The sequence below is a fragment of the Heloderma suspectum genome, chromosome 2 (genome assembly GCF_057233095.1).
Source record: "Heloderma suspectum isolate Gila_16-S chromosome 2, 16-S_ref, whole genome shotgun sequence".
In the NCBI taxonomy this organism is placed as follows: Eukaryota; Metazoa; Chordata; class Lepidosauria; order Squamata; family Helodermatidae; genus Heloderma; species Heloderma suspectum.
In genome coordinates this window covers 163008438-163020738 of record NC_139459.1, presented here as the reverse complement: position 1 = coordinate 163020738, position 12301 = coordinate 163008438, and the positions used below count along the sequence as shown (strand labels likewise).

Sequence of the window (12301 nt, the reverse complement as noted above, 5' to 3'; positions counted from 1 at the left end):
GAATGTCAGATCAATGAATCAAGGTAAGCTAGAGGTGGTCAAACATGAGATGGCAAGATTGAACATCGACATCTTGGGAATCCGCGAACTAAAATGGACAGGCATGGGTGAATTTAATTCAGGTGACCATCATATCTACTACTGTGGGCAACACTCCCTTAGAAGAAATGGAGTAGCACTCATAGTCAACAAAAGGGTGGGAAAAGCAGTACTGGGGTACAATCTCAAAAACGATAGAATGATCTCAGTACGAATCCAAGGCAAACCATTCAGCATCACAGTAATTCAAGTCTATGCCCCAACCACTGATGCCGAAGAAGCTGAGGTTGATCGGTTCTATGAAGACCTACAACACCTTCTAGAACTAGCACCCAAAAAAGATGTCCTCTTCATCATAGGGGATTGGAATGCTAAAGTAGGAAGGCAAGAAATCACCGGGATAACAGGCAGGCATGGCCTTGGTGCACAAAATGAAACAAGACAAAAGCTAATAGAGTTTTGCCAGGAGAACATGCTGATCATGGCAAACACTCTTTTCCAACAGCACAAGAGGCGACTCTACACATGGACATCACCAGATGGTCAATATCAAAATCAGATTGATTATGTCCTTTGCAGCCAAAGATGGAGAAGCTCTATACAGTCAGTAAAAACAAGACCTGGAGCTGACTGTGGCTCAGATCATGAGCTTCTTGTTGCAAAATTTCGGCTGAAATTGAAGAACGTCGGGAAAACCACTAAACCATTCAGGTATGACCTAAATCATATCCCTGATGAATATACAGTGGAGGTGAGGAATAGATTTCAGGGATTAGACCTGATAGACAGAGTGCCTGAGGAACTATGGACGGAGGTCCGTAACATCGTTCAGGAGGCAGCAACTCAATCCATCCCAAAGAAAAAGAAATGCAAGAAGCCAAGTGGCTGTCTGATGAGGCTTTACAAGTAGCTGAGGAAAAAAGGGAAGCGAAAAGCAAGGGAGAAAGGGGAAGATATATGCAACTGAATGCAGAGTTCCAGAGAATAGCAAGGAGAGACAAGAAGGCCTTCTTAAATGAACAATGCAAAGAAATCGAGGAAAACAACAGAATGGGAAAGACTAGAGATCTCTTCAAGAAAATCGGAGACCTCAAGGGAATGTTTTGTGCAAAGACGGGCATGATAAAGGACAAAGAAGGCAGGGACCTAACAGAAGCAGATGAGATTAAGAAGAGGTGGCAAGAATACACAGAAGAACTATACAGGAAAGATCTGAATGTCCCTGATAGCCATGATAGTGCAGCCACTGAACTTGAGCCGGACATCCTCGAGAGTGAAGTCAAGTGGGCCTTAGGAAGCATTACTAACAACAAAGCTAGCAGAGATGACAGTATTCAAGCAGAGCTATTTAAAATCCTAAAAGATGATGCTGTTAAAGTGCTGCATTCAATATGCCAACAAATTTGGAACACTCAACAATGGCCGCAAGACTGGAAAAGGTCAGTTTACATTCCAATTCCAAAGAAGGGCAACGCCAAAGAGTGTCCAAACTACCGCACAATTGCGCTCATTTCACATGCCAGCAAGGTGATGCTCAAAATCCTACAAACTAGGCTTCAGCAGTATGTGAACCGAGAACTACCGGAAGTACAAGCTGGGTTTCGAAGAGGCAGAGGAACTAGAGATCAAATCGCCAACATTCACTGGATCATGGAGAAAGCAAGAGAATTCCAGAAAAACATCTATTTTTGCTTCATTGATTACGCTAAAGCCTTTGATTGTGTGGATCACAACAAACTGTGGCAAATTCTTAAAGTGATGGGAGTACCAGACCACCTTACCTGTCCCCTGAGAAACCTGTACGAGGGTCAAGAAGCAACAGTAAGAACCATACATGGAACAACCGAGTGGTTCAAAATTGGGAAAGGAGTATGACAAGGCTGCATATTATCGCCCTGCTTATTTAACTTATATGCAGAGTACATCATGAGAAACGCTGGGTTGGATGAATCACAGGTCGGAATTAAGATTGCTGGGAGAATTATCAACAACCTCCGATATGCAGACGATGCCACCGTAATGGCAGAAAGCGAAGAGGATCTCAAGAGCCTCTTGTTGAGGGTGAAAGAGGAGAGTGCAAAAGCTGGTTTGAAACTCAACATTAAAAAAATGAAGATCATGGCATCTGGCCCCATCACTTCCTGGCATATAGAAGGGGAAGAAATGGAAGCAGTGACAGATTTTACTTTCTTGGGCTCCAAGATCACCGCAGACAGTGACTGTAGCCATGAAATTAAAAGACGCTTGCTCCTTGGGAGGAAAGCTATGGCAAACCTAGACAGCATAGTAAGAAGCAGAGACATCACCTTGCCGACAAAGGTCTGTCTAATCAAAGCTATGGTTTTCCCAGTAGTAATGTATGGCTGTGAGAGCTGGAGTATAAGGAAGGCTGAGCGCCGAAGAATTGATGCTTTCGAACTGTGGTGCTGGAGAAGACTCTTACGAGTTCCCTGGACTGCAAGGAGGTCAAATCAGTCCATCCTAAAGGAAATCAACCCTGAGTGCTCCTTGGAAGGACAGATACTGAAGCTGAAGCTGAAATATTTTGGCCACCTAATGCGAAGAGAAAATTCTCTGGAAAAGACCCTGATGCTGGGAAAGACTGAAGGCAAAAGGAGAAGGGGACGGCAGAGGATGAGATGGCTAGATAGCATAACCGATGCAATGAATATGAACTTGAGCACACTCCGGGAGAGAGCGCAGGACAGGAAGGCCTGGCGTGCTATGGTCCATGGGGTCACGAAGAGTCGGACACAACTGAACGACTGAACAACAACAACAAGAGTATTGAAGACACTTTCTAGGGGGAAGAATCAAAAGGTTTATGTTATCACTGAAGAAAAACTATCAAGACAGTATTAGTAATTCACAAACTACAGTGAAGGTGGCTCTCCTGGAAGCTGTCATGTTAACTTGAACATTATATTTTAAGTTGGTGAACCAATAGCAAAAGTCTGCTTAGCAGACTCAGTATTACAATGGGTCAACTTCAGAAGGTTGCAGGTATATTGATCTTGAGCTTGCATGTTTTCTATGTGCTCTAAATCAGTAGGTGGCAAATTCTTTGCTTGTATTGGCTAATGATTCCTTGTTCCTCCAGTCATTGTGCTCCTTCCGTGTGTGGTGCCACCTAGAAGGAAAGTGCCAGCAGCCACTGCCATCCCCTCCCTCCCTCCCTCCGGCTGCTGCAGCCCAGAGGGTTGCCCATGGAAGGAACAGCAATGTGATCTTCCCACTGGGTCACCTGAGTTCTCCACCTGCAGCGTACTGGTGGAGATGGCACCTAGTGGGCCAGATGTCTGCTGCTGGGCCACCCAACGAGAGGGTGAGTGAGAGGAGACAGCTATGGCCTTCTCCCACTCAGCCTTTCTCTCAGCAGCAAGGGGTGGTGGCCAGTACCCCCAGTTGCTCACCTGCCCCCCTCACCTGGGGGAGGCACTACCTGCTCGTGCATCCACTCCCTTTGGATGGTGCAGCAGGAAGTATTAGGGGATTAGGCTCAGGGAGGCCACCAGAGGGTCTGCAAACGCAAGTGCTTCCTTGGGAAGCAGCTGTAGCTCTTTCAGCTCATCCAGTCTCACTGGGCAGTGCGGTGCGAAAGACTGGGCGCATTGAGCCCAATCCCCAACATCGCGCCATCCAGATGGCGAGCCCAGGTGAGCAAGTGAGGAGGCTGTGCCTTCCATGGCCAAACCTCTATAAACCCTTCATCAAAAATGTTGCATCTAAATAAAACCTATTAAAGTGGGGGGGGGGGGTTTGAAATCCCTACAACAGCTTCCCCTCTGTCGGTGCAGCTCTTCGTTTTATATCCCATCAGTAGAGATATTGGAGATATCTCTATTAGAGCTATTTTAAAATATGTTCAGGAGTATATAAATCTATTAAATAATAATATTAATAATCAGTCACTTCCTCCTATTCTCTTGTTGTGCACCCTTTTCCACGTTGCTTAGCATCTTACAGAGGTTTAATTTTCCAGTGATGCAGGAGCTTATAGACCCTGACATAGACTTCAACTCAGTGTATGACTGGGCACAGCGTCTTGCACCACAGAATCATAGAATAGTAGGGTTGGAAGGGGCCTGCAAGGCCATCAAGTCCAACCCCCTGCTCAATGCAGGAATCCAAGTCAGAGCATCCCTGACAGATGGCTGTCCAGCCTCATCTTGAACGCCTCCAGTGTGGGACAGCCCACTACCTCCCTAGGTCATTGGTTCCATTGTCGAATGTAACCATGTTACATTTAGTGGCAGTGTGCTCCTTGACAACCACTGAAATCCAAAGATGCAATCCTCTACACATTTATGTGGGAGTAAGCCCTCTTAAACCCAGTGAGATTTACTTCTGAGTAAACATGCATAGCATTGGGTTATAAATATCATACATAAGGTTGCGTTGTTGACCCCAAGAGCATCTCAACTGTAGCCTCCAGTGCTGTTATCAGTGTAAAATACTCTTTTACTCTGAAGGTAATGGGAAGATAGCAAAGGTGATGTGGCACATGTAGGGTTGCCAGCTTTCCATGGCTGGGTCCTCATGTCTTTAATATCCGGCCAGCAGGCAAATAATAATAACAGGTGGAACTCTTCCCTTACTGCATTTTCCTCCTGGGAAAGCATCATCTGCTTGATTTCTGTTAATCAGATGGTCAGAACATTTTGGAAGTTAAAACCATCAAACACCCCCATTTTTTGAATTGAAATAATCAAAGATTGTTCAGAAATACTGCAATACAGCATTTCAAACATTAAGAATGTGATAATGTTGGTGTTCATGAGGGCAAAAGTCCATGGAACTCAGCAAGACTTAACTTTCAAGTGAATAGCACATTGACTTGGCCTGCACAAGTACCATGTATGTTTCTTTGACAAGCGTGGAGCTAAATCTGCATTGCTGTGGCCAATCTGCCTTGTGAGGTTCTCCGGTGAAAGCAGACTGATTATTGCTGATGGAGAAGCTGATATTGTGCCCAGCAAATCTAGCATCCTGCCCCATTTGTGTCACTTCATGCTTATGACTGCACTTACTTGGGAGTAGGCCACATAGAATGCAGTGGGCCTTACTTCTGAACAGATGTGCATAGATTGGAATGTTAAGGTGCATTGCAACTTACAGCGTTAGCTAAGCATGTTTGTTTACTGATAGGAGCGCTAGCAAATATGATTTCAGCTACCATTTCATGTAATGTCACTGAGGAGTCACAAAGCAACAAAACTAGCACAAACATTTGGCAAAGGTTCAGAGTGAAGACAAGAACGTGCATTTTTTTAGGGTTCACCAGGACCCTATCTCTGGGTATGTCATTTTCACGCTTACGGTGGTGGCACAAAACTCAGGGTTTCCGGCTCAAAAGAGCACAAAATGCTGGCATGGGTTTGGTGGGATATGTCAATGTTGGTTTTTGTATTTGTTAACTACAAACCCACATTTGATGCATCAGTGCAACCTTATGGGTAGAAGCACAGAACCGGGGGTCATGGCACAAAACTTTAACCTAAGTTTGGAGGGAATATACAGCTGCCTGTTGTGGGGTGGGGCAGAACAAATGGATGAGGATACATCCTTGCAATCCTGTTTTGAGTAGAACAGCTCCACCATGACTATGGCTTCTCCTGGTCTCATCCTGCTCTCCTTTGTGCTGGAGCCAGCAGAATGGTCATATTGCCCCACAGAGGCAGGTGGGATAGCAAAGGGTCCAGAAGTGGCATCCTCTTTCACTGTGGTGGTGTTTACTGGAGAGGCTGACAAGATCTTGCCGCTAAGCAACCCTCAGAACAAAGATATCCCATTGCCCACCTCTAGAGTGTGTCATAGGGAACTATGAACATGCAGATGTGAAATGAGAAGGTGCCCCTCCTGATTCTGACTGTTCCGTCCATTTTGATTCTCAGGAGAATTTTCCCTCCTCGTGGGAGGGCTCTAATTTGACTTTGCTCTCAGACCTTCTGGCTTTGTTCTTGCAAAATTCCAAGGTCCCCTCCATCAGATGGGTGAGGCAGTTGAGGTCAAGGGATGGAGGAGCTGTAGGACTGGACCTTATATCCCCCCCCAATAATAGGTGGCACCCTCACTATGTGGTGGGGAGAGGACGCATGTCCTTTCCATACTGCCTGTAATAGAGGTAAGCATGATACTGGAGCTCAGGTAAGACCATGCGGAAGCAGGCGCTGTACTGAGCATAGGTGAGGTTCTGCTTCAGGCTATAGCCCAGAATAGTGACACTGCCTGGTTGCCAAGGCCGCAAGTCATCAGCCATGTCCTCTGGTCTAACAGAATCCCCTGCCAGGCATCTGGCCATAGTCTCCCGCAGCAATGCCCGGAAAACATCTAACTCTTGCTTCATGCGCATGTAGCCATAACGCTCCACCTTGCGCCAGAAAACACTCTTGAAAAAATTGTAGAGTTGCACATCAAACCAGTTCCAGGCCAGGATCTTCTGGGCCACTGCCTTAGAAAGAGGCTCCCCCTCCTTATGACGGACATTCAGCCTGACATACACCAGTTCTTCCATGTCTAGTCCTAATAACTCCCGTGCCAGGAGCAGAGACTCATCAAAGTGCTCTGCAATCATCACGAGCTGGAAAGTCTGATTGAGCCTTTCCAGCTCCCTGAACCACTGGTTGCCTGATGCTTCTTCCTGACTTGCATCCAGGCCCAGGTCAAAGGCCATGGGGTTCTTGGCCAGCCCATTGCTCACATCCTGAGCATTATAGTACTGAGCTGATGCCTCAAGAAAAGCAAGGAGGGGGCTGGAGTGGTTGGCCAGCGGCTGGAAGGCAGGCACCATGCTGCGGTAGTAGTGGAAGACAGATTCAAATGTCTGCACGGGGTGGCGCAGGATGGTAAGGAAGACGCTGTGGGAAGGCATGAGGGCCTGCACTGCCCCAGGGTCCAGCCTCATGTGGCTGCAGAGCAAGTTGAAGTGAGCAGCCCTGGGTGGAAGGTCTTCTACAAATGCCCTGGAGAAACGCTCTGGGTAGGCAAACTGGAAGGAGTAGAGGGGGAAAGCCACAGTTAGGTTGTGGTGCTCGCTGGCTCGGAAAAGGATATTTTGCACGGTGCTGCTGCCTGTTTTGTGGGTCTTCAGAAAAACTATGTTGAGGCCTCCCTGTTCCTCGAAGCCCGTCTTTCCCAGCACCTGCTGAGCAGCCAGAGTGCGAGGAGATGTGCGCTTTCGTTGCAGGCGCAGCAGCTCTTCTCCAGGGCTGAGCCACAGTACTTCTCTGCAAGAGAAGGCAGCAGAAGCAGCGTTACATTGCAAGGCTTAGGGTAGAGCAGCCCCCAGATGTTTTGGACCAAAACTCCCAGCATTCTTGAGCATTGGTCACGGTGGCTGGGGCTGATGGGAGCCCAGAGTATCTGCAGGGCACCAGCTGGGGCACAGGGGCTCCTGAGCAGTGAGATGGCACACAGCAGGGCCGGTGTCTGAGGCGGCTTATGGGAAAAAAGAGCAGCCTGCAGCTGCTTTGTACAATTTACATACTAGAGGTTATGGAAGCTGGTCTTAATTGGGTTATCAATAAAATAACTCAGCCTCCTGTCCCATCATGCCCTACTTCAAGACTTCAAGTCCTGACAGAAAATGACGACTAATACATTCAGGAGCATCTTTTTCCATGTGTGTGTGCATGTGCGTGCACACGTGCACAGACACACCTGCAACTTCCAAGTTGTCTTCAAGGGCAGCCCCACATAAACTGCATTGCAGTAGTCTAATTGGGAAGTTACCAGCGCATGCACTACTATGGCTACGTTATCTCTGTCCAGGAAAGGCCGTAGCTGGCGGATCAGCTGAAGCTGGCCCCATGTACTCTGGGCCACGGAGTCCACCTGGGGCTCCAGTGACAGGGATGGACCTAGGGGTACTCCCAATCTACGCACCTGCTTCTTCACGGGGAGTGCAACCCCATCCAGGATAGGTTGCTTACCCAATTCCCGGTCTTGGGAACCACCAATCCACAGAGCTGCTGTCTTGTCAGGACTCAGCTTCAGTTTATCGGCCCTCATCCAGCCCATTACAGCCTCCAGGCACTGGTCCAGCACCTTCACCATCCCAGCTGACTCCAATGACAAGGAGAAGTAGAGCTGAGCATCATCAGCGTACTGGTGACACCCTACCCCCAAACTCCTAGTGACCTCACCCAACAGCTTCATATAGATGTTGAACAGCATGGGGGATAGAATGGAACCCTGTGGCACTCCACACCTTAAAAGCCGTGGGGTAGAACAGGAATCCCCCAATACCACTCTCTGGGATCAGGCCCGCAGGTAGGAGCGGAACCACTGTAGCACAGTGCCCCCAACTCCCATCCCGCAGAGCTGATCCAGCAAAATACTGTGATCAGTGATATCAAAAGCCGCCGAGAGATCCAGGAAGATCAACAGGGTAGCACTCCCCCTGTCTTTCACCCAGAGTAGGCTGTCAGTCAGAGCAACCAAGGCTGTTTCAGTGCCGTACCCTGGCCTGAAACCAGACTGAAATGGGTCCAGATAATCAGATTCCTCCAAGAACATCTGAAGCTGCCCAGCCACCACATGCTCAAGCACTTTGCCCCAAAAGGGGATATTAGCAATGGGGCAATAGTTCTCACACACCTCTGGGTCCAGGGAAGGCCTCTTCAGGAGAGGGTGTAGTACAGCCTCTTTCAAGGCAGCAGGTACCACCCCCTGACAGAGCAAAGCATTTACCACTCCCTGGACCACCCAGCCAATCCACCCCTGCTAGATCATATTAGCCAAGATGGTGGTGGGACAGACTAACTCAAGCGTCTTGTCCACATCATCAGGCTGCAATAACCGAAACTGTTCCCAGGAAACACAACCAGACAGAGCACTAGACCCCTCCCCAGATTCTGCGATAACTGTGGTGTCAAGTTCTGAGCGAATACGAGCAACTTTCTCCTCGAAGTGCTGAGCAAATGTATTACAGCAAATGAAGGAGGGTTCCAGTCCCAATTTCTCTGAGCCCGAGCCAGATCCCAACAGGCTCTTCACCACTTGGAACAATTCTGCTGGGTGACATTTTGAGGATGAAATAATAGAGGTGTAATAAGATTTTGTTTGCCATCCTCACTGCCACATAGTAGGCACAAGAAGTCTTTGCTAATCTTCACTTGTACCCGCTCCGAGACCTGCGCCACCTGCATTCCAGCTGTTGTCTGGCCTGTTTCATTGCCCGTAGATCTTCTGTAGTGTAAACCAAGGTGAATGATGGGCTCCACAGCACCAGAGTGGGTGCTTGGGGGTGATTGTATTGATAGCCTTTCCCATCTGACCATTCCATAGTGAGACCAAGGCCTTGACCAAATCGCCAGCCCTATCAGCCAGAAAATCCCCCAGAGTGTTTGGGAATCCATCGGATTCCATAAGTCTCAAGGGGCGGACCATCTTAATCGGCCCCCCCACCCCTGCAGGGAGGATCTGCTACCACCAAACCAAACTTCACAAGGAAATTATCTGACCATGACAACATGGTTATTGAACCCCCACCCCCACCCCTAGATCACCCCTCATCCACCCAACAGCAAAAAACAGGTCCAGTGTCTGTCCTGCCACATATGTCGGGCCAGTGATATACTGAGACAGCCCCATGGTTGCCATGAAGTCCCAAGCGGGCCCTGTCAGGATAGCCTCAGCATGGATGTTGAGATCCCCCAGAACCACAGTCCTAGGGTTCTCCAGCACCACCGCCAAGACCACCTCAGCCAGCTCAGGCAGGTACACTGCTGGGCAGCGGGGTGGGCAGTACACCAGCAGCAAACCTGTTGTGTCTCTTTGGCCCAACACAAGGTATAGACCCTCAAAACTGGCACTAGGATGGATGGGTTTCTTCGTGAGGGAGATGGAATCCTTATGGATGACGGCAACTCCTCCCCCCGCCCCTGACCCACCAATCTAGATTGGTGCTGCACTGAGTACCCAGGTGGACAGAGCTGAGACAGATCCACCCCGCCCAACTCATCCACCCAGGTCTCAGTAATACAAACCAGGTCAGCCCCTTCATCCACAATCAAGTCATGGAAATGTAGTTTTGTTATGGACTGACCTGGCATTCAAAAGCAGCACCAATAGATCAGAGGGTGGGCTGATAGCTGGTTCAGTACCCAGGGGGCCTAGTCCTGCAGGGAATGGTGGTCTGCCAGGCAGAAGTCCACTGTAGCTCTGATCAGGCAGAAGTCCACAGGAAGAGAGCAGCATTGATGACAGCACTTATGGCAGCAGCAAGCAAGCAGGCAGCAGCAGGCACTCCCTCTTCCTTCCACCGCATATCGGGCATGTATCAAACTGAAAACATTTTGGTCTGACTGCTGCTTTATGTCCTTTGTATATGTTAAATAAGAAACCTAGCCATCCTCCCGAAGTAAACCCAGCCCAGGGAATTGCTATAAGCTCATCATGTGACAATGTGCTTATCTACTGGAAGGTTAGAGCAGGGATGGGCAGAAGGTGGATCAGGACCCAGCAGTAGATCTCTGGGTGATCACCAAGGGTTGCTGCCTCCCATTGGTTGAACAGTAACGTCTCACCTAACTTTGCCTGCTAAATTGAGGAGAGCGTACGGTAACCAGGAGTGGATTTCTGTGTGAAAGGACAGGACTGTAAGTTCAGTTCTGGAACTGAAAACAAAGTCCTATGCTCAGTATGTGCTCAGTGTCACTGTTTTTTTTTAGTTCTAAGTCTCTGTCTTTTACACTGGGCTCCAGTTGGTGGGTCTTGGGGTTATAGTAAAAATATTAAGTAGAGCCCACAAGCCTGAAGTCTGGGGTAGAGGGTGGCAGCCAGCTGTCACAGTTCAGTAAACCAAGTACAGCCTTTATGTGAAGCATTACTCCTGACAGCAAGCTTTGATCGCTGTTCTCCATAGACAGAGAGGATGCAGGCCGAGGGGTAAAGCTGGAGTAACTACAACCCTATCTTAATACAGTTTACCAGTGACTATTAAAGTAACGGGGAAGCCTTCAAAGGCAGCCAAGGGTATGCTATTCTCATCTAATTCGGCCAGAGTGAAGATCTTATTTGCAAGCCTGGAGCTGCAGGCACTGCTCCTCCCCTCTCACGTGGCCCCATGCTGGCAGGGTGCTGTGCTGTAGACATCACAGTTAGGGGTGGGGGGTAGAGACAGCTCAGGTTTGGTGTTCTCGTTCTGGTACCTGCAGGCTGCATTTGCATTCAAAGAGCTTGGGTCTAGAGGTTGCAGTAATTTCATTAGCTTTCCAAAAACAGTATGTTGCTCAAGGTAGAGGGGGTGAGGGTACCACAAATATGAAGGACCTTAGGTATCCCATGTGGCTATGCCCCATCAGAAGAACGGCCCACAGTCCTCCTGGGTCAACAACTCTCTACGTTCCACACCTGCACCAGAAATGGCCCATGCAGATGTTTAAAGGAGCAGAAAGTTACAGAACACCAACGCCTGCACAGCAAGCAAGCATTGGGGGGTTGGACTCGATGGCCTTGTAGGCCCCTTCCAACCCTACTATTCTATGATCGAGAGCTGCAACAGGTGCAAACACTGAAAAGGGAGTCTTGCAGAGTGGCTGGCTGCAACGCATGAAACTCTGTGCCCAGACCCCTTTCTGCCTAGGTCCTACATAGGGTGTCTAATTTCTAAACCAAGCTGGAAGCCATTTCTTGTAGGCCAACAGCCCTTTGCCCTCATCCCAGATTCGAAGGCACTGGCTGTTGGCTATTCAGCGGAGCGGGAACAACACTCGCCCCTGCTCAGAGACGCACCTCTCTTGCCTTGGCTATGAGCCCCGGCCTTCTGAAATCAAGGTGAGCAATTGCTTTACACCCCCGGTGAAAAGTGCCCCCACCCCCCTGCCAATACTCACTGCTTGGTCAGCTGTCTGAGGAGCAGCAGCAAGAGTAGGAAGATGGCAGCCAGCAGCCAGGAGCGGTGCTTCCAGGTGGCAACTGAGAGGCAGAAGCAGTTCATTTTCAGAGGCGGTTATCCAGGATGACAGCAGCACCCACTTTGGAAGTCAGCAGCTTGGGGTAGGTGCTCCCTGAGAAGACTGCTCTTCCCTTCCCAGCACTGCTCAGCTCCCAGCAATTGCCAGATCAAGGCTTTGACTGAGTAGCCACTTAAGCCTCTCAGGCAATGGGCACCTTGCCTCATCTCACCTCCCTAAAGCGGCTCAGAACCTCCACAGACCATTCAAAGAAATGCAGAAGCCAAATAAACAGATGGAAGTGGTGCAGCTTCACTCTCATGGCCTCAAGACAGTAACTGCTACATGCTGGGGTTTTCCAGCGC

The 12301-nt window shown here is 48.9% G+C and overlaps 1 protein-coding gene across 1 annotated transcript; it reads right to left on the bottom strand.

Annotated features, from left to right (window-relative positions):
- Positions 1 to 6021: 6021 nt before the first annotated feature.
- On the bottom strand, positions 6022 to 12065 carry LOC146353059 (galactose-3-O-sulfotransferase 3-like). The gene is made up of 2 exons (XM_084835590.1): positions 11877 to 12065; positions 6022 to 7265 (listed from the first exon to the last, which is right to left on the bottom strand). Exons 1-2 carry the CDS (start codon positions 11978 to 11980, stop codon positions 6113 to 6115), a joined length of 1257 nt encoding a protein of 418 aa, XP_084691716.1. The 5' UTR covers positions 11981 to 12065; the 3' UTR covers positions 6022 to 6112.
- Positions 12066 to 12301: the final 236 nt, after the last annotated feature.

Bases quoted from the DNA above. Each gene is read 5' to 3' on its own strand.
- LOC146353059 (XM_084835590.1), bottom strand. From the start codon at position 11,980: ATGAACTGCTTCTGCCTCTCAGTTGCCACCTGGAAGCACCGCTCCTGG. The intron at 7,266-11,876 runs GTGAGTATTGGC...CTTCTCTTGCAG, and splicing joins CTCAGACAGCTGACCAAGCA to AGAAGTACTGTGGCTCAGCC.